The sequence below is a fragment of the Phaenicophaeus curvirostris genome, chromosome 9, assembly GCF_032191515.1.
Source record: "Phaenicophaeus curvirostris isolate KB17595 chromosome 9, BPBGC_Pcur_1.0, whole genome shotgun sequence".
Lineage (NCBI taxonomy): Eukaryota > Metazoa > Chordata > Aves > Cuculiformes > Cuculidae > Phaenicophaeus > Phaenicophaeus curvirostris.
In genome coordinates this window covers 15,484,957-15,506,441 of record NC_091400.1, presented here as the reverse complement: position 1 = coordinate 15,506,441, position 21,485 = coordinate 15,484,957, and the positions used below count along the sequence as shown (strand labels likewise).

At 35.3% G+C, this 21,485-nt stretch overlaps 1 protein-coding gene across 6 annotated transcripts in view; it reads left to right on the top strand.

Moving 5' to 3' along the window:
* Positions 1–21,485, top strand: part of MYOF (myoferlin) — a 67,432-nt gene that overhangs the window by 32,050 nt on the left and 13,897 nt on the right. For 3 of the 6 annotated variants that reach the window (XR_011337998.1, XM_069864171.1, XM_069864172.1), the window contains 22 exons: positions 531–655; positions 1,112–1,228; positions 1,601–1,778; positions 2,630–2,754; positions 3,247–3,353; positions 5,457–5,649; positions 6,664–6,819; positions 7,843–7,974; positions 9,262–9,425; positions 10,310–10,424; positions 10,540–10,645; positions 12,293–12,435; positions 12,733–12,906; positions 13,477–13,588; positions 15,022–15,099; positions 16,806–16,987; positions 17,077–17,235; positions 17,387–17,485; positions 17,762–17,923; positions 18,454–18,619; positions 19,235–19,311; positions 20,774–20,845. Coding sequence is in view for 5 of the 6 variants with exons in the window: in XM_069864171.1 (XP_069720272.1) it covers positions 531–655; positions 1,112–1,228; positions 1,601–1,778; positions 2,630–2,754; positions 3,247–3,353; positions 5,457–5,649; positions 6,664–6,819; positions 7,843–7,974; positions 9,262–9,425; positions 10,310–10,424; positions 10,540–10,645; positions 12,293–12,435; positions 12,733–12,906; positions 13,477–13,588; positions 15,022–15,099; positions 16,806–16,987; positions 17,077–17,235; positions 17,387–17,485; positions 17,762–17,923; positions 18,454–18,619; positions 19,235–19,311; positions 20,774–20,845 (2,942 nt within the window). In the remaining variant the exon portion in view is untranslated. The remainder of the gene's footprint in view (positions 1–530; positions 656–1,111; positions 1,229–1,600; positions 1,779–2,629; positions 2,755–3,246; positions 3,354–5,456; positions 5,650–6,663; positions 6,820–7,842; positions 7,975–9,261; positions 9,426–10,309; positions 10,425–10,539; positions 10,646–12,292; positions 12,436–12,732; positions 12,907–13,476; positions 13,589–15,021; positions 15,100–16,805; positions 16,988–17,076; positions 17,236–17,386; positions 17,486–17,761; positions 17,924–18,453; positions 18,620–19,234; positions 19,312–20,773; positions 20,846–21,485) is intronic. The other 3 variants (XM_069864175.1, XM_069864174.1, XM_069864173.1) reach the window with 1 other exon arrangement.

Below are 21,485 nucleotides of genomic sequence, written 5' to 3'. Positions count from 1 at the left end.
TGAAATATAATCACAGAAAAATTTTGCTTAACGTTATAATAGTAGTACTTACAGCTGTGTAGTAGGAGTTTTTCCCACTATGGTATGCATGTGTGCATCCTTTCTGTACCTGTTCAGCTAGAACAATGGTGTGTGCATTGAAATGATTGCAATTTAAATATTGCTTTATAGTGTTTCACTTATTTCTAGAAAACATGTTTTCTGTGAATATGAGTGTATTACTGTTTCATATAAATGAAAACCTGATATTTGGAGTGGGGCAGAAGTTCTGTTTATTCAGTGGGGTGCATGAAGTTATATCTAGTAAATACTGTACAATGAAGGAGGAGGTTAGGAGCAACTACAGTCACTGGTATAATTACTTCAAGTTCGTATAGTAAACCCAGAGAATGAAGTGTTCTTACTTTACTAATAACTAATACCTAACTAATATCTAACACTTGTTCTGTTTGGTTTGATATTAATGCTAACTGTTTTTCTGGCTCTGAATGATAATTAACAGAGATATACTGGTAATGATTTTCTGTCAGCAGGCGCTGGAGAAACTGAAATTGGCTTTTTACCAACATTTGGGCCTTGTTACCTAAACTTTTACGGAAGTCCAAGAGAATACACTGGATTCCCAGATCCATATGATGAATTAAACTTCGGAAAGGTCAGTTTGTTTATTCATTGTTTTCATTAAAAGGATTAATGCCAATTGCTTTTAATCAATTAATTAATTTATTTTAATCTATTTTTTTCACATTACGCTCCCTTTTCTGTTTCTTTTTGAATAATATTTTATATTCATGATTAATAAGAAATATAGTATTTTCTATTCTTAGCTGGTTTTGTTTTGAAGCTGTGTATGAAGGAGCAGCTGTGTTTTTGACGGTTTTCGCTGTCTGCATCTCTGCAAGCATTTGTATTTATTTTGTTGTTTTCATGAATGCATATTTTTCACTCCTAGCATTAGGTAAAGGCAACTGCTTTATTTCATTTATGTACATTCACGCCTCTGCAGAAGTTCTGAGAACACTTCAGTGAAGCCAGAATCACAGACAGCTAAAGGAAGAGTATGCTACTTTAGGAGAAAAAAAAATTGTTTCAATACGTGATTATGTTGCAGGGAGAAGGAGTTGCTTATAGAGGGAGAATTCTGGTTGAACTGTCTACTATGCTGGAAAGCAAACCTGTTAATAACAAGTTAGATGTGATTCCTGATGATGACTTACTGGTTGTTGAGGTAAATCCTTGTTTTATTTTCAGTGCTGGTAAGGGTGATGTGCCTTGGCTGGTTATTTTTAAAGAATGATTCTATCTTACTAAATTGAAACAATTGAAACAATATCATTTCAGTTGAATCTCAGAATTAAGGGAGTTGTTTACTGATGGTGTGACTACAAAAATGTCATACTCTTGTAAAATAAAATATTAATTTAAAACATTTTAATAATCTCAAATATAGTAATTTATTATGCACACATCTTTTTAGTTGCTTCTCAGAAACTAATAAAAATATTACAGTTACTATTTCCATCTAAAAATTGCCATTATTTTCTATAATTTTGGGTCCTGTTTTACAAATATTGAAATACAACTAAAAATGTTCTTCTAGAAATACCAGCGTAGACGGAAGTTCTCCTTGGCTGCTGTGTTTCATTCTGCTACCATGCTACAAGACACTGGTGAGCCTATCCAGTTTGAAGTTAGCATTGGCAACTATGGCAACAAGTTTGATACCACCTGTAAACCTTTGGCATCAACAACTCAATACAGCCGCGCTGTTTTTGATGGTAATGTTATTCCTGGTATGGGGATAAAGTCATGTAAAATTCTCTTTTTGAGGTGCTATTTTAGAGCTTTGGAATGACAGCCCTAACTGCACTAAAAGCTTACTGAAAAAGTGACAGAAAAGAACTTGTCGCTCTTGCAGCTTTTAAGATGAAGTTACATTTATGGAATACATGCTGCAAAGCCTACTGTGTTTATTAAAGAAATGTTCACAGAATTCAGTGAAATCTTTTGACCATGTACTAGATGTGCATAAGAAAATCAGCAAGAGAAAAATCTCATTATTTTGCAGGGATCTAAAAACAAGGGATTAAGTAGGAAAAATACCCTTTGAACATTCTGATTTAGAATAAAACAAAACCTTGTTTTTAAACCAAGTGTCTGTCAGCCTAGAAGAAAACAACCTAGCTAGATTGCAGGAAAATGTATTTTGGCTATAACTTTTTATTAACTGCAAAGAGTAGGAGTACTTTTTTTCTGTGTATTGAATTAAGTAATCAGATTTATTCTGGAAAATAATTATTAGAATATTTTATTTCAGAGATGCGCTTATATTAATGTGATATCTACATCAGTAAGGTATGAGAAAGAATAATGAACATGTTAACAGATAATATATTGAAACATATCGAAGAAAAAATCCATTGTATTTTGAAACAGTTTGAAGTAAAAGTTTAACATCCAACAGATGCTACAGTGGCTGAAAAATACAAATCCTTTGACAATTTGGACTAGTTTGTATGCTTTTAATGAACTGTAGTGCATAAATGAAATAAGTATTGCAACTTGTGCAGTGCATAGTATGTATTCCTGCCATGAATTTTAATTCTAACATCCAAATGTCTCACACCAGGTAATTACTATTACTACTTGCCATGGGCAAACACAAAGCCAGTTGTAACACTGACTTCCTTTTGGGAGGACATAAGTCATAGATTAGACCCGGTGAATGTAATCCTAAACATGGCTGAAAGACTGGTAAGACGCTTAAGATCTTTCTTTTGCTGGTATGCTTTTAATTTTCACTGGTTTTAATTTAGAGGTGTAATTAAAAAGTGACATTTTGAGCAAAATATGAAACAATTTTCCAACACTTCTCCCTCCTTTTTGCCTGCAAAATTAAACATAGCTGAGGGAACAAATGGCGCTGCTAATCATAGGTCTGTATTGTAGCAAGGCTCAACACACTCCTGCTTGAATCTGCAGGGAATTCCCACAGGAAGGAAATGTCCTTGGTGTTTGTTAGGGGCATTTTAGGTCTCTGGAACTGTGACTTGCTTTGGAATGTAGGTGTAGTAGCATGTATTTTAAAATACAGTGAGAAAGAACATGGGAATAGTCCTGTTAAATATGAATCAAGTTTGAACATCTGAGTCTTTTTTGATTTAGGGTTTGGTCTTGAAACTCATATTGATCATAAACCACAATGGAAGTTTCTAAGTGTGAATCCTCTTCTTTTAAATTCCCCAGCAATCCAACTTAGCCACCTTAAAATCAGGAATGCAGGCTAAAATTTCTGAAAACCGATTAGCTGAGATATGGTTGAAGCTGATTGATGAACTTACAGAAGATTTAAGGTAAAAGTATCTTTTTTATCTCGTACGTTATCATTCTAGACCTGATCAGAATCTTTGTTCTTGCCTTTACTAAGTCAGAAAACAAATTCTAAGAACTATAAAACTGATTATCCCTATGAGCTGTCCTGAGAACTGGAATTCCAGAAGGCTCTGAAAGTAATAAAACAGTATGGATATTGCTAATGAAGTCACCCATCTGGTTTTGTAATTCTCCTTTATCTTAGTCACTGACAATAATAAAACAGCATCTCTTCAAAAAGTCTAAGTCAGAAATGTTCTGAAGATGTGAAATTGTGGATCTCTGCTGCCTTTCTACCATCTTGCCTTTTTTGGAATTCGTCATGTACCTTTTGTTTACTCATGTTTCAATGTTATTTCTCAGACTGAAGGAAGAAATTCTGTGATTTACTGATAAGCCCAGAATAAAAAGAAATGTGTAAAATCTATTTAGGGCGTAAAGGCCATAAAGATTAGGTTTTTGTACAAGCCTTTATTCAACATGTCTTTGTGTGTGTGCATGTTCAGAGAGGGGAGTAAGAGTCAACACTGAGAGTTTCAAAGGAGAAACTATTCTAGATAGAGAAGAAGGAATTGTATGAGAAAGAGACAGTAGTAGGAGACATTGAGGTGGGGAGAGATGCTTGAAAAACATTAAACAAGTGGGTGATGAAACAGCACTGGAAGAGGAAAGGGAAAATGACAGAACAGTTATTATCCATTAGAAGAAATAACAGGATACAAAATGAGAGAATAAATTCATTAAGCTGTAGAACCAATTTGAAAGTGACTGAGGAAAAAGCAAATGGTGAATATATACTAGCAAGGAATTATATCACAGAAAGCTTTTGTCAAAATATAAGCTAGTAACTTCATAGAATACTTGCTGTGATCTGAAAGAAAGCAGAGAGAATTGACGTACATTAGGAAAGCAAAGTATGAGGGGCAAACTATTGTGAGATGGAGCCATCTAGCGAGTGTAGGAGCTTCAGGTTTTATATCAGTTATGTCAGCCCGTCCTTCTGATGCACATCGGCACTGTTATTAATTCAGTCCATTATTTTATAAAATACCCTTTCACTTTATGAAGCGGTAGCACCTATATACATCAATCAAATGAGCTTCCTGTTCTTCAAAGGATACAATGCTCTTTATAGATTCTTTCAGCAAACTCATGAAACCTGTGTCAAAGAGAGAATTCCCTGTGTGGAATTCATACAATAATTTTCCTTGCTATGCTGAAGTTTAAATGAGTTAGGAGTTTGAGGGAGTTTTCAGTGCACTATTTAAATTTAAAATGAGGTGACTTTCTCGAAGTTCTGATACGTTTGTTTCATGTATAAGTATTTGCACCCAGGGCAGGCAGCCCTTGCATTCAGACTAGTGAGACTAACTATAGTGAAGTCTTTTCAAACTTGGCAGTGTTTTTAGAAATTTGTTTTCTTGAGTACCACATTAAGGACCTCTTAGTGAACTCTGTTAAAGGGATATAGTTACTGTCTTTGAAAAGCTGCCTTTTCCTTGAACCTGCACCAACTCAAAAAAGCTGATTTTTCTTGTGATGTTCTAGGATTTCTTGGTTCTACTGAACCATTACTCTCCTCTCTGGTGACTCAGAAGTTTTGTGTCACAGATTCCTTTCTGAATTCTTGCCAGAGGTTTAAATAACTCCAGTTATAGACACAAGCCATATTTGTATATTGAGTTTCTGTGAATTCACATTTTCCAGTGAAAGAAAGGGACCTAATCTGAGGGCACTGATTTAATCTTTGAGATTTGCATTCTGAGACAATAATTTTCTAATTTGGAGATACAGGGAAATGGATTTTGCATGGTTTGGTTAACAGCAATTACATTACACCATATACCTCGAGCTGTTCTATGTTGGTGGCTGTTATGTAAGCACAGTATTTCCCTTGCTTACTGTAAACACTTTGTCAGATGAAAATCTCTGCAGAAATAGATGCTATATCACTATTCCAGTGGTTTGCAATCACTGGAAATAATAGCACTCAAACTGTTGCTACTGTATCAATGTCCACATTTAGTGTGTGACTAAATAAAACCCACTTACATTATTAACTATAATATATCTTCTCTTTTCAGTAAACCATTTCCGCACATAGAAGGCAAATCTAATATTACACTCCTTGACACTCAGATAGAAAAACTGCGCCTCAAATCTCTCAAACAGATCAGAGAAGCATCAGCAAGGATGAGAAATGAAGCTACTGATGCGAAAGCCACTCTGACAGAAATTGAGGATTGGTTGGACAAATTACTGCAACTAAGTGAAGAGGTTAGTACTACATAATACCAGTGAATCAGTTAGTTTAGAAATAGCTATTAACACAAACTGGTGTGATGTTCACTAGCCAATAACCCCTCTCCTTAGAATAATAATTTTAGATGCTGTGAAAATAAACATATCCCCCCCTCTGTAACTAGGATTTAATTAAATATATTGTTCTAACGTGTTAGCCGTCTTCGCTGAGAACGTGTTTTGGGAAATAATCACTCTATGATTTGTAGAATGGCCTCTATTCTGTTTAAAGTTGACAGTATTTTGTACTTTCCTTTCTTCCACAATTGCAAGTCACATTGCTGGTTTGGGGACTGGAGGCTATATGTTGTATTCCTGCAGTCTGTTAGCCTTAGTAGTCAGCTTCTAACAGAGTTAAACCTGACCTGTGGTTTTTAAGTTTTCTGCAATGTCTTGAGTTTTGATCTTGGTTATCTTGTAATTGGTCTTCACAACACTGTAGAAAAGTTTTATTTTTTTCTTTATCACTTTGGTTTTGGAAAGTTATTAATTTAAAAAAAAAGCAGTTTGGCAGACTTGCAGGTAGCATACTAAGGTGTGCACAAAGCTGCAAGAAGATGGTAAGTGCCTTCTGCCTTCTAAAAGGTTTACGATTCCCTGATCTTAATGGGGAAGCATTACAAGCACTTAAAAATACAGCAGGTCAGTCTAAAGTATTAGCATTTGGGATCAGTCACTAGAGTTACCATAACAGAACCGAGATACAAAAGTCTCTAGAAAAAATTGCAAAAGCAAGGAACTGGTGTTTTATAATAACACTTACTTGCTTTCCAACAATCTCAATGGTATTTTTAATGATAGTTTCAGAACTATGTATTGCAAAGTAAAAAAATTCTTCTACTTATCATAAATTTCTGTTAATTATTCATTCTAAGTCATAAATTATTTAAATAAATCCTAATTTATATTTCTGTTGTCTAAACATTAGATTGGTTTAACATTCTATTAATTACTGGTTTTAATTTTCTTTTTGTCACAAATTATGCACAGCCACAAAACAGTATGCCTGATGTAATCATATGGATGATCCAAGGAGAGAAAAGACTGGCTTATGCTCGTGTTCCTGCACACCAAGTGCTGTATTCCACAACAAGCCCCGAATCATCTGGTAAATATTGTGGAAAGACCCAAACAATCTTCTTAAAGGTACTTTACTCCCGCTCCCCACCCCCTTAAAAAATAATTAACTGCCTAAGACGTGATACCCTCAGACATGAGCATGAAATATGCCAAGAAGCTGTGAACAGTGAGGTATCAAAACTCAGGACAGATTAAAAGCCAGCTGTATATAGCTTCTTCAAAATACCACAGAAATCTTAATGTGAAATTCATCATAAGCCAGTTGGAACCAAACACCAGCCCCGAACTCTGAGGCCTTTCTGAAAGACCTCAAAATTGAGATAAGACTTTCGAAGCATTACAGGGGTTGGTGGTTTGGGGTGAGTGGAGACTTTTAGAGGGAATAATTAGTGTAAGTCAGAGTGGTTCCAATAACCTGTTCAAAGTTTTGCATGGCTTTCTGCAAGTAATACAGAGCATGTCTACACCCGGAAGTTCCTTGGTATGTGTCTCTGCATTGAGTCTTACTGTTGAATAGGAATGCTCTTCTCCATTTAAAAGTTAATGTTGGCTTTAATTGCAATCAATGTAACCAGAAAAAAGGCAATCCAACTGTAGAACAATAGCATGTATAGTTTGTCAGTGTGTTAGTAGGTATATTCCTAATTTAATGCAGACGAGCCTATGGCTTCATGGTTTTGTGCAAGCGTCCTTAGCGTGCATGTTACGATGTGTTGCATCTACATTTAGTGGACCATTCTGACTCTATTTCTAGAGTCTCCTGTTTAGAAACGCTAACCTCAATGCTGAAGTTTCAAGTTATTGTGATAATTAAAAAATAATTGCTGTATGAATCTTGGAAGAGAATGTGGAGGAACAGGGATGATAGTACTGTTACTGTGTTTGGTTTTTACGTGCCCTGGGCAGGTATCATTTAAAGAATGTTTCCTTCCTGAACTATTTGTTACTGCCTTGAGGAAATGCAGTACAGGAAGAGATAAATAAATCGTGTATTATTACTCGTATCTCTATGTTATTGTATGTATTTTACTGAAAGATACAGTACCTGCATAGCATAACAAAGAATAACTTCTTCTGTTCTTGCGCCAGTACCCACAGGACAAAACGAAAGATGTCAAAATGCCTGTGGAGTTGCGAATTAACATTTGGCTCGGACTCAGTGCCGTTGAAAAGAAGTTTAATAGCTTTGCAGAGGGAACATTCAGTGTTTTTGCAGAAATGGTATGTCCAGCATTGCATTCTTACTTTATACTTGGATATGAATGTTAGGAATTCAATTAAACTGGAGCTCTTTTGAATGTATTTATTGCGTGCCAGACAGAAAGGGAGTGTAGTATTTATTATACTGAAACAAATAGACCCTATTCAAGGCAATTGATGATGTAGTCCATTGTGCCTACCATAGCTGGTTAATCAGGTGAAAATCTGGTTAACTCTAGTGCTTTCAAATAAATTTATTTTGGATTTTTATCAATGTCATTAAGATTGGGATCTAGACCATTATATTTTTGGCATGTGAATGAATACCCCTTTCATTTTAATTGCTTCTTCACTTCTACAAATGGTACTTGGATAAAAGTGCTTTTGCTTGTTGTAGCAGTAGATTTGCTGACACAAGGCTGTAATATGGTAACATTTCAGTGGTAAGAGTTAAAAGATTTGGAATAAAAATGCTTGAAATAGTCTGCAGCATAGATAGACATTTTGAATGATAATAGTAAGCAGCAGGTGTCTTTTAGATGCCCCATCGCCTAATGATGCATATAATCCAGTATCAATATAATAGCTAATTAAAGAAGGTGTTTTTACAGAGGCTTGCATCACTATTGCACCTATGCATAGATATTTAGTAGGGCTGTAGTAGGTCACTTTAAATAGTCAATGGATGTTCAAAGCCATTATTTAAATATAGAGTTTAAAGGGCTACTGAATTGCCCCTTTTTTAAATAGAACAATATAAAATTTTACAGGAATAACAGCAGAAAAATCAAGACTATCATAATCTACAAATAATCCTATCAGCTTAAAGGGAAATATACTATATAAGCTGAGTTGTCATCAGAATCAAGACTGGTAGCTTCCATAAGACTGTAATTCAGTTTTACATGTTATGAAAGCAGAGATTCTAAACAGGAGGAGATGTGATATGGAAAAGAATGAGAGGATCATGCTTTTAGGGAACAGAAGAAATTTGTTTGAGTAATGTAACGGAATTTTATTTAACACAGCTTTAATTTGGAGGAAGCTTGAATATAGTTGTAGAGGAGCATTACACTGAGAAGATGGTTTAGTTTAGCAGTGGAATCATTGTTTACCAGGCTGCACAGGAGAAAATGATGGGCATAAATTAGTAATGACATTGCAGAGCAATATTGGAAGGGAGAACTTAATCTCAGATGATGGAAACATACATCAGAATGTTTCAGTTATAGCAGTTTTTAGTTTTCTATCCTAAACACCTTTATTATTCCTAAAGTACTGATTTTTTTTTTCTTTCTTCTTAAACAGTATGAAAATCAGGCTCTTCTTTTTGGAAAGTGGGGTACCTCAGGACTTGTTGGTCGCCACAAGTTTTCTGATGTCACAGGGAAAATCAAACTGAAAAGAGAGTACTTTCTACCCCCAAAGGGCTGGGAGTGGGAAGGAGAATGGATGGTTGATCCTGAAAGAAGGTCAGATTTTTTAGTTTTATGCAGGCAGGAATAAAGGAGTTTACTCTCAGGCTATAGAGTAAAAGATCCTCTCTGTTTTCTTGGCTGAAAGGGGGATTTTAACTGGACTTTCTAGCACAGCAAAAGTTTTTTTTCAATGAATAATTTGACATGAAGAAAAACAGTAGTAGACATGGAGATATTTTATCAGATAATGGAAAAAACCCTATTGTTAAAATGCATAAGCATGTTTATGCCTTGCATCTGGTTTTATTGGAAAATAAACTGCATTGGTTTATTTGACCAGCAGAAGGCATTTTAGAACATACTTTCATTCTTTCTGAATCGTACTTAATCACAAGTGGAAATCAAGGCTATTTTGTCTCCTTTAATGTTCTGATTTTCTTTTACTTGCAAGTTAGACAAATATTAGCCAACTGATTACTTGCCTTGTCAACAGCATAAATGGGGAAAAAATTAAATACATTGCCAAATTTTAGTCAATAGCTAGGTATATGAAAATTTAAAGTGCCTGTAACTGTCATGCATTCTGGGTTTTTCATATGCTTAAATATATGATATTTTTTCTTTTTCCAAGAAGTGTTGAAAGCAGATCCTGAATAATACAGTGGTTAAAACATTCCTCCTAGGCACTCATTCTTACGGGTAATATTCTTCCTGTTGCTTACTGCTGCTGAAGTTGCTTTAGTTTTAGGAAGACATTCCAAGGAAATAAGTAGCCCTTATACATATGAGCTCTACATTGTGCTCTACTAGGCATCTTCACAAGGATGGACAGTCCAGATTTCCAGCACATGTGCACATTCTGTGCATTATTTCTCTATGTTCTCTGTAGCTAACTAAAATACATTAGAATTAGTATTATATTTACTTTGGACTTGCAGTTTGTTGACTGAAGCTGATGCTGGTCACACTGAGTTTACTGATGAAGTATATGAAAATGAGAGTCGCTATCCTGGAGGGGAGTGGAAGGCATCTGAAGAGAGTTACACAGATGTGGTAAGACTATTTTTCACTGGAAAGTGAAGCTTTAAATGAAGAAGCTCTAGAATTTGCTACACAGTGTATCTCATCTATTAAAGCACAGAACTATTATGTTTTCCCTACATAAAAGAATGGAGAAAAAGCACCACAACCTCGTGAGTTCACATATCCTCTTGGATGGATGTGGGAAGATGATGCTTGGAAATCTGATTTAAATCGAGCAGTGGATGAGCATGGTAAGATTATTGTTTATCTGCTGATTATTAGGATACTCTGTTATAGTCTATAGTGAAGGAGGACACGCATCAAGACTGTAGCAATGTCCTGAGCATGATAGTGGTTGCCCTATGGAAAAATGTCAAGGAAATTTTTGGATAACAATTGCTTAAGGAATCAGAAAAAAAAAATTGACATTGAGAAAGTGTTCACTGTCTGCATCTGCTTCTGTTTCAGTTTTAATCATTGCTCCATCAAACTCACTATTCTCATCAAGCCTTTCTTAGATCAAAAAGGACCAGTATATCTAAGAAACATTGATCTGTACATTGATCTTGACTGCCGCAGATGACAATATTGAGCCAAAAGCTTTGAAAAGTTAAAAAAAAAAAAAGAAGGCTAATGCAAGCAACAGTTTACTAGCATGACAGGTTCCAGTTGGGAGATCTGTGTGCATAAATGATGTGCATGGAAATAGAACCCATCCTTGTCTGGAGTAAATTTCCAAAATATTTTTCCCCAAGCCTAGTGTTAATGCAGTCCAATGATTAGTATCAGGCCTGTAAAATTTAGACTAGTAGCCATGGTTTGGGTATTTTTAGAGAAACAAGAAGCTTAAGTTGAAACGTGAAGCCTCTGTTACTGTACCAAGAGTATGTGGCAAAGCTAGCTTCGGATCTGTCATTTGGTAATGTAACTGGGAGCCTTTAGCCAAGCGGCAAGTCACCAAGCGATGCTAAGAGGTGAACCAGGAGGTCTGGGGACCAGAGGAAGTCAGAAACCTGTTAGTATGGGTCACACACTGCACAAGTGTGTGAAGGATTCCTGTATCATCAAGAGCGTAATAACTGCATTGGATTTGTGTGGGAAAGGAGCCATGCAAGACCAATCAGGATATCTTAACAGTATGCAATTGGTTATTAGGCAAATCTGAAATGAAAAAGTCTTCCTGTTAAGAATCTGAAATCCTGGAAGAATTTTGCAGACCTGTCATGAATTCTTATATGTTTTATAAGACTGAAAACTCTCACATACTTATTGCTTTTAAATATAAATTAAATAAATAGATAATAAAATATTTTATTTATCTTGAAGAGTACTGATATCTGTCTTAACTGGAAGCTCTTGTAGGAGTCTGCAGTAACTTTTCAATAAGAGATCAGTCTAAATATAAGTCTGAATCCTAGATACCTGACGAGTGCATTATAATATGTAGAGCCAAAATACAGTAACAGGTTTACCGGTTCTTCAAGTTTTATGATCAGGGTTCAAATAGTTGGTGTTCCTTTCAAAGCCAAGCCGCTGGACTTGCAAGGGTACATAGGACATTCCACTGTTATCAAAAGTTAAGGGTGAGTTTTCCCTGTGGTGAAGTACAAAAATGTGATATCAAACCACCTAACATTTGGAAAAACAAGAATGCAAAGCAAAGAACTTAAAATGTATTGTATATGCTTTAATGTTGAGATTCTTATTGTCACATATAGCATAGCATCATCGTAAATTGTCATCACTTGCCCCATAGCTGTTAGGCATTTAGGGTCTGCAATATCCAGTAGTCTTGTGTGACAAGCTTCGTCCTCTCTATAGAAAGAATAACTTTGCTTTTCTTCTTTGTAACTTGCTTGTGCTTCTGGAAAAATACCAGCTAATGAAATCTGTTATAGGATGGGAGTATGGAATTACTATTCCTCCAGACACTAAACCAAAGTCGTGGGTCGCTGCAGAGAAAATGTACCACACGCATCGACGACGAAGACTGGTGCGGAAACGTAGAAGGGATCCAGCTCAAGCAGTAACAGCAGGAAGGGTAAGCAGAAGAGAGATGCAGTCAGAGACTTGCACGTTCTAACAGTCTGAGTTTCTTTTCTAAAAAAATGTTTACACACATAAGATTACTCATGTCCCGAATAAAGAAAAAAATATCTAACAAAAAAATCCAGAACAACCTTGTATGTTTTCATTATATTCATTTTCTTTGTCTTTTTGTAAATTATTGTTTCCTGCTTTGGTTTATGAGGGGATTATTACGTCTGCCACAGCAGGTGCTGATTTTTTTCATTACATTTATAAAACACTGTGGATAACAAGGATTTATGTCTTCCAGGGAATGTCATCATATGAAGATCAAGAGGGATGGGAATACGCTTCCTTGATTGGCTGGAAATTTCACTGGAAACAACGGAGTTCTGATACTTTCCGTCGAAGAAGATGGAGACGACAAATGGGTCCCTCGGAGACACATGGTGCAGCTGCTATCTTTAAACTTGAAGGTGCTTTGGTAAGGGAAATAGTATGAAAAAACACTTTAAAAGCTCCATCTGTTAATTTATAGTAAATAAACAATTGAGTATATTAGCTATTTTAGTCCTTGAATTGTTAGACTGATGTATAACTGAGGATCTAATACAGTTTATATTGTTTAAATTGTTTAAAATCTGAAAGGGACCATTGAAATTGGACTAGAGACTCTTGCATAGCATGTTTATTACTTTATTTTTCAAATTATTTTTATTATTAAATTACATGAGACTTAGAGAAAAAGGCCAAATTACACATGAGCATTCTGTAAGTAAAGTGAAAAGATATCTCAAGCTTTTCATATGCATAATTTAGGTGTATTAACATCAGCACAAAAAAGAACAGGCACTGAAATAGCTGCCCCTGATTGATATTTGCTTGTGTAAACAGCCAGATCCAAGAAGAGATAGCAAAGTATTGGAGAGGATTAAATTTCTCCTTGTCCTGGAGGAGAGACTGGTCTACCTGTGTTTACACACACAGTCCACTTTTATCAGTCTCCCACTATGTTTGTAAATACGCAGTACCTTTTTTTTATATGTAACTTCAGGGAGCAGACACCAGTGTGGATGATGGAGAAGGCAAAAGTTCAGACAAAACCAAGGAGTCAGCTACAAAGGTGTTTGGTGCCAACACACCAATCGTTTCCTGCTACTTTGACCGTATGTTCTTTAACAATTTCTTTCTTACAAATCATGTCTGTTCCTCCCTGGTTTCAAACAGAATTGTAATTCTTTGTGGTTTACATCTAGGTTTATATACACCTCCAGTTATAATTACTCTCTGATCCTTGATTGGGCCCTATTTAGGCCACTAAAAGAAAAATCAGTCATTTGAATATTTTAGTCGACTGTCATGCAGACTTTTCTAAGACCTGTATGGACAGTAATTTTAGAATTAACTATTGCAGCACCTGAATTTTAGGCTGCTTTAAATAATGCATTTGTGCATTAGGGTCCCTCCATAACAGTGCAGAGAGCTAAGCCAGCAGAGATGATGTATATACAGTTAATTTTTTACTTGTTTAGCTCACATCATAACCAGCTCAGTGCAGGGTCAGACACATGCCTGGACCAGAAGAAGCAGTAAGACCATGTACCTGAGTTGGCAAATTGAACAAAACTGTCTTTGCCAACCTTTAAAGGCTTTAAATGCCTTGGAAGCACTACAATTGGATTCACAAAAGCAGGGGCATTAAGATGGGAACCACCAGTGTCAGTTAATAAGGCAATCCCATCCACTCACAAGACTCAAAATTCTTCTTGAGGATTTGTGATGGGAATACTTGTCCCTTTTTGGGGTCTACAGAACTTGATCTGGCTGCTGGGAATGGCTTCCTTAATCTTCAGAAGCTGTGGAAGATTATTGCCTTTTCTTTTAAATAATGACCACAATATGAGAAAAATGGCACTTTTTCCTGCCAGTGTTCACGGATTTTAGCTCATTGAGGCTATAAGTGACTCAGTTTTTTCCAAGGCTGATAGGGTTAGAGCTGACATATTTTAAAGAAAAGCTGTAGTAACTTAGCCACGTGCTGACCTGGGTTTGGACTGCTCTCACATCTCCCTTTTAAGCTATTCCACCTTGCCTGCAGCGATTTTTTTTTTGTTTGCTTGTTTTAAGCTTTTAGCCAAAGAGGAAGAGTTTCAATTGGAATAAATCTGTAGAGCTAATAGCTAAAAATGTGAAACTCCCAGGTCTCTGCAAGTCCAGTAGTAAATACTTAAATTAGGCACAGGAATGCCCAGTTATTGATTCTCTTAAGAGAAGCTATATTTTCACACCGCTTCAAACAGGATTTTTTTTTCAATAGAACCATTTTAGATGATCCTGCTGTGGGGGACAAAAAAAAAAAAAAGCCCAAGTAGTATTAGTGGGTTTTTTCATTTCTGCTCTAAGTTTTGCTGGAACAAATGTTCTCAGGTGCTGGCTTATTAGTATTAGTATACTTGTCACTAGAAAAGCAAAATGTTATTACAGTGCTTGTGCTTGAGTTAAAATGTGTAAGGTATTTTTATAAACTCAAAATATCTTCTTTACAGAAAAGAAGCTTGTACAGAAAAGAAGTTGAACTTTGTTTGTCTATTTTATACAGGAGTTTACACTTACCATCTTCGCTGTTATATTTACCAAGCAAGAAATCTCATGGCTTTAGATAAAGACAGTTTTTCAGGTATGGAAAATACTGCTATTGGTGCAGAAAACTCACTTTCACAATGAACTAGTGCTTAATTTAGTATTTTAAATGCTTAAAATGTGTGCATAGGTCCCAGCTACTGAAACTACACCATAAAGGAAGTCTCAGCTTCATTACGTATAATCCAGATTTGGTTAGTACTGCCTCAGAAGGTGCCAAAAATGATGTGCTCTCAATGTGCAGTACCTTCTTCTGCCAGTGAATTCTCAGTGAGGGAATAGGTATTCAAGTAAGATCTGAAATTCCTGTGACCAACCCTTTCCTTACGTCTTAACTTTTCCTTCTAAACAAGGCTACAAACAGTTCCTAAGTTGTCCTGCAGGAAGCTTGCACAAAAACAAGAAGGCTGGGTGGCTGTTGCATCACCAACTACCTCTGTGTTCAGTATTTTAGATTAGTTCAGTACAGAGAGGAACTTGTAAAAAACTTCACTGTGCCTTACCAATAAGCATGGGTTTTGTTTGTTGGTACAAGTGTACCTGTTGCCTTTTTACTTCCAGCTCTTAGTTATTTGAACAGTGTTGTATCCATTTGGCATCTTTGTAGTCATGCTAATTCAATACTCTGGTTTTCAAGTGTTTAGTTTAGCTAATCAGAATTAAAATTCTACTGGGAAGTCAGAAGGAAGTTGAAATTAGATTCTGTAGGACTATGACTTTACACTTCCTTTAAATAAGTTCAGACAAAACTAAAGATTAAATGGGCAGCTTAGAACTTCCATTTTCAGCTGTTTTCTCCCTGTTTTAATTAATAATTGAGTAAGTGTAATGTTAATTTCTTACAGAAGATATAGAGCTATAGATATTTTAGTGCTGTTTTCTGTAATGAGGGTTTTATTGGTACAGCTGCCTGTACATTTGGTTTTAGTTCAATGTGCAGCACTTCAAAGCAATACAGAGAAACAGTAATAAATGCCTCTAATTTGCATATGTAGAATTCAAGATAGGTACCTCAGAAGAGGTCATACATAAACTAGCACATGTCATTCTGTTTTCCTTTAAATCTAGTTTGAAGCCAGCCAAATTTTGTAAAACTCCGACCTATCCAGGTGTTTACCTATGTTTAAACTGACCTAAAGATAACCTTTAAAACAGCCTCTAGTCCTTAGTAGTTGCAGTTTGTACAGGAAATGTTAATGACCATCATCTACCTTCTACAGAGTTCTTGATGATTTAATGACCTGCCAAACACTGAGCCTAGATCACTTTAATCATTCAGCTGTTTCTCAAGAGAAGGTTGCTATAAATAAGCATGTTTGAAACCAAAGCTTGATCTGAGCAATGTAGACTGGGAGAATTTGTTGTTTGGCAATTGGTCAGAATTAGAATTATTTCTTTATATTATTTATGAGGCTGTACAGTGGTATATCAATGGAGACATAACCAGTGTTTCATTTTAGCTTTCACGTTTTCCTTCTGATTTGCAAGATGTTTTACCATTTTCATTTATTACTCTCTTAATCATTAGACTGTATAAAGGAAGCTATTTAGTAATCAAAGTGGAATTTGCTCCATTAAATGTAAATTATGTGTATGTGGGGGTTTTTGTTTTATATACAATGGCATGGAGAACTAATAATGACAGAAGAAAATAACTGATAAAAATAGTGCTTGTGTGCCTTATGGCTTAATGAGGTTTTGTTTGTCTATAACTTTGCTTTTAATCTTTGTATGGTATTTCAGATCCGTATGCTCATGTTTCTTTCCTCCATCAAAGCAAAACAACTGAGATAATTCATTCAACTCTAAATCCTACATGGGACCAAACTCTCATATTTAATGAAATTGAGATCTATGGGAACCCACAGACAGTAGCCCAAAACCCACCTAAGGTTGTTATTGAACTTTTTGACAGTGACCAAGTGGTAGGTGGATGCTTTTTACCCTGATCACTTTTTTATTTATATTAATTGAGAATAACATTAATGGCTAGGAGTGCTATTTTTTGTTGCAGGGTAAAGATGAATTCCTTGGAAGAAGTGTTTGTTCCCCCATAGTCAAGTTAATCCCCAAAGAGGACATCACACCAAAACTGCTCTGGTATCCTGTAATAAATAATGGCAAAGCTAGTGGAGACGTTCTTTTTGCTGCAGAACTTATTTTGAGGGATAAGGTATGTCCCTCATATATTTTTGTATGTATATATATAATATGATATATCATATATCCATTCACAGTGAGTCAGAATGTGAAGCCTTAATATTTGCACGGTTTTTCATTTAAGGAAGAAGAGAGAAACTAATACTCACATTTGTGTCTCATAGGGTGGTGCTAACCTTCCAATTCTTCCATCACAAAGAGCACCAAAGCTTTATATGGTACCTCAAGGAATCAGACCAGTAGTTCAACTCACTGCTGTTGAGGTATGATTTAGTCTTGAAATAACTGAACACAATTACACTCATCTCATCCTCTAGACAGTAAGTTTGTATATTTGCTTCAAGAAAAAAAAAATATTCCTTAGTAGGAGATATTTTTCTTAAAGTGTTTCTGAGTTTCGTTTTTTTTCCTTTAACTTTCCTGTAACAACCACCTTGAAATGTTTTGTCAGTTGCATTTTATTATTGAAAATACTTTGAGTATCATGTTAAGCATGTTCATCTCTCCTGCTTTTGCTTATGTTGGATTTTATTTTACAGATTCTGGTTTGGGGGTTGCGGAACATGAAAAACTACCAACTGGCACCTGTTATGTCTCCAAGCCTCATTGTGGAATGTGGGGGTCAAATGGTGGAATCTGTGGTGATCAAAAACCTCAAAAAGACACCAAATTTTCCATCTTCTGTTCTCTTCATGGAAGTTGTACGTTGCAAAACACTATATACCAACTATCTGTAGCAAAATCAATTATCCCATACTTTTAAAGGTCAAGGATTTGTTATGCAAGAATGAACAGAAGAACTTGCATATCCCTTTTTAAATTAAACAATTTACTGAGCCTGAAAATTCCAATAAAGGTCATGTAAACACATCTCTACAGTCATTGATAAATTATATGATTTTATATGCACAATTCAGTGCAGTGTATATATTTTTATTTGAAAAGACATAAAATTAACAGTAGATGTGTGGCTACTTTCCTACTGCTAAGATGGGAACTCCGCAAGAGCTGAGAAAATTCAAGATTTGGGGCAATTAAAATTATTCTTACTGATTTCTATTGAATCATAGTATAAGGTTATAAATTTTCATTCACCATGCAGACATAGAACATAGTAGTGCAATAATAAATAAATAAACAGCTTTAATTTAGCAGGGGAGGGGGAAAATCTTTATTCTTTAAATTTTCCTTCTGTTTGTATTATAAACAATCTTTAACCTTTCATTTTTAGCTTTTGCCAAAAGAGGAGTTATACACTCCATCTCTTGTCATTAAAGTAGTAGACCACAGACCTTTTGGACGGAAGCCCATTGTGGGACAGTGTACTATTGATTTACTGGAAAGCTTTCGCTGTGACCCCTACACTACTAAAGAAGACATTGCGCCACAACTGAAAGGTAAACAGCTGGAAAATGAAAAATTCGTCTCTCTTATGAGGTGCTAGAATAATTTCTTCAGTGTTTACTGCATACTGTAGAGACGAATAACCATCTTGGTTTTTGTACTTATTTGGACATAATGTGATCTGAAAGAAAAAAATGTCTAAATCAATATTAGTTAGTGCAATATTCTTTGGAGCATAAGGGGACACAGTGCAAAGGCAAATTCACTCTCCGACTTAGTGTGATGACTCCCTAAAGTTTCTCTTTAATTAATCAGCTTGGAATTTAACCACATGCGGATTACGCCTGCACAAAGTACCAAAGTAATGATCCAGTGTTCCAGCAAGAATGCTCTGAACAGAATGCTGACGTTTTCCTCTACATTTTTTCCAAGTTTTACTCTTTTTTTTTTTAATTCTATGTATATGAGAAAAGTTTGTATCCTACACAAAAATATATTATGTATTTTTAGCAAAAAAAGGGCAAGTCATTGCTTTTAGAGGTTCAAACGTTCAGCCAATTAATTATCTTACATCTTCTCTAACTGTTTGGGTCTCAAATCTGATTAATAAGTTTAGTAAGATATTTTTTCCTATACCATGTTGCCTTAATAAAATCTTCGGCTTACAGTTAGTCTACTCTCTGCTGCACCTTGCCGGGATACAGTAATAGAAATGGAAGACATGCAGCCACTGCTAGCAGCTCAGGTAATCTTTGAAATTTGATGCTTGACTTTCTTCTTCAGATCTGTGATTTCTGAGAAACTATCTAGAGAACAAAATGGCCAGAAACATATGCAACCTTCTGGAAAGCCAGATGGAATGAAGTTACTTTGTGACAGGAGAGCAAAGGAAATACGTTAATCATTTTAACTTCTGTTTTCATAAAGTAAACATCAAATTATAGCTTTTTTTGGTAATGTTCACCCAGAAGCTTAATAACGAATGGACTTGTTCAATAGCTACTAAAAGACAGATATGATAGGACATTATCCAGTTGTTATGGGTGATGCTTTAGAGCAGCCTGATCTTGCACAGGTGGTTGTAAATAGAGGAGCTACAAGTAGGTGTATGCTGTGATGGGTACAGAATCAAAGCTGTAGTAACACAGACCTTCAGCTGTTCTTTTTGCCATAGTTGTGGCTTTGCCTCTCTTACCATGAGACTGAAAACCACTGAAACAATTTTTTTCTGCACTAATGCTTCTTTGCTTTCCATTTCTGTTGTGCCTTGTGAATCTCTTTACTGCTCTGATTCTTTCAGGATCACTACAATACAATTTTACTTTCCAGGTAACAAATAATTCAGCTTGCAGAATTTTACTCTTGAGTTGAAACAGGAGTGAAGAAAATTTCCAGACAGTACATTTCCAAGGAAAAATTTTCAGTTATTTTAGGACTGCAAGATGTTCCCCTTACCTAGAAGGTGTTTTCATAAATTTCTGATGGCCCGTTATTTTAAAAGAAGCACAAAAGTTATGCTTTTGTAGAGTAATTTTGCAGGCTCTTAATCCACAACTTTGATTTTTAAAAAAATGCAGACTTTTTTATTTTGTTACCGAGGTCCCGAAAAAAATGCTAACTAAATTTAAACTTTTGAACTCTCACTACTATTTCAGTATGTTATTGGTTGTGTTGTCCTTCATTTCCTCTTCTGTTTTTCAATGTCATGATATTCAGACTCTTAATTTGTAGACTGTATTCTTGTATTTACTTTCATTATACATGTAGATTGTCCTTAATATGTCATTTAGAACAGTCTCTAACTCTTATGTGAATTAGGCCTTCCATTGTAATGTAAATGCTTTATAGCTGGTAGAGAAAAATTTTATTTTCTTTAAAAAAACTTAGAAAAGATATTTAAAAAATAAAGAAAACTTAGCACGCTGAAATCACTGGCAAAATTGGTTGAACTTGTGTAGATGATTTCAACTATAAGAGGGAGAATTTTAAATGCTGCATAAGGTGAAACCCAATTTCTTTTAAAGTTTGAAATCACCCAAGCCATATATAGTAACACTAGATACAGTGATAGCATCTCTATGAGAGAGGAAAGAATATTAAAAACAATTCAAATTGAAATGAGTACAACTGTGGAAAGTGTAAGTGATGTACAAACACCCTGAGGACACACAATGCCAAAATTTCATCAATTACATTCCAATTTCCAGTATTTAAGCAGTATGTCAACAGCACTCAGCAAAATGGCTTCTCCAACAACAGTGCATGTATGTATGTACCAAGTTAATGGGATCGGATGGGGGAAGAATGTTAATGTGATGCGGTCATGAGGCTTCTCTTGGCAATTATTCCACAGAGAGATTTTGGAGGAGATGATGCTCATAAGTCTAGTATGATTACTTAAAAATATTAAGGTATCCTCCTTTCGAGAGTCTTGTGTGTACAATATGAATGAACTATTAAGAACCCTTTTTATGTGTGTCAGCTTATTTGGCATCTATGTACTAAAAGCATAAAAATCAACGGGAATTATTTAACAACAGTATAAGCATATAAACTTTGTTTAAAAGTCTATGTTCTGGAAAATAAAATAAATCTACAATACATAAAATTATAACTCTGACCTTTCTAGAGAGGTCACTGTATCTCTTAATTTTTTTCCATAATTTCAAGATGTTCAAAAAGCTAATAATTCAGCGTTAGTGTCTTTAAAACTTCATGTATAGCAATCTACAGTGAAGTCACAAGGTATGTTAAAAAAAAAAAAAGGACAGTGACCAATAAATTGACCAGTAAATAATCTTTACCATGTGAATATTTCACTCCAAAATCTCGAATTTGTCATATGGTATTTTATTCTGTGTTTTGGCATTCTATGAACACATCCTGCTTACCAGTTTTAGAAACAATAACATCCTAATA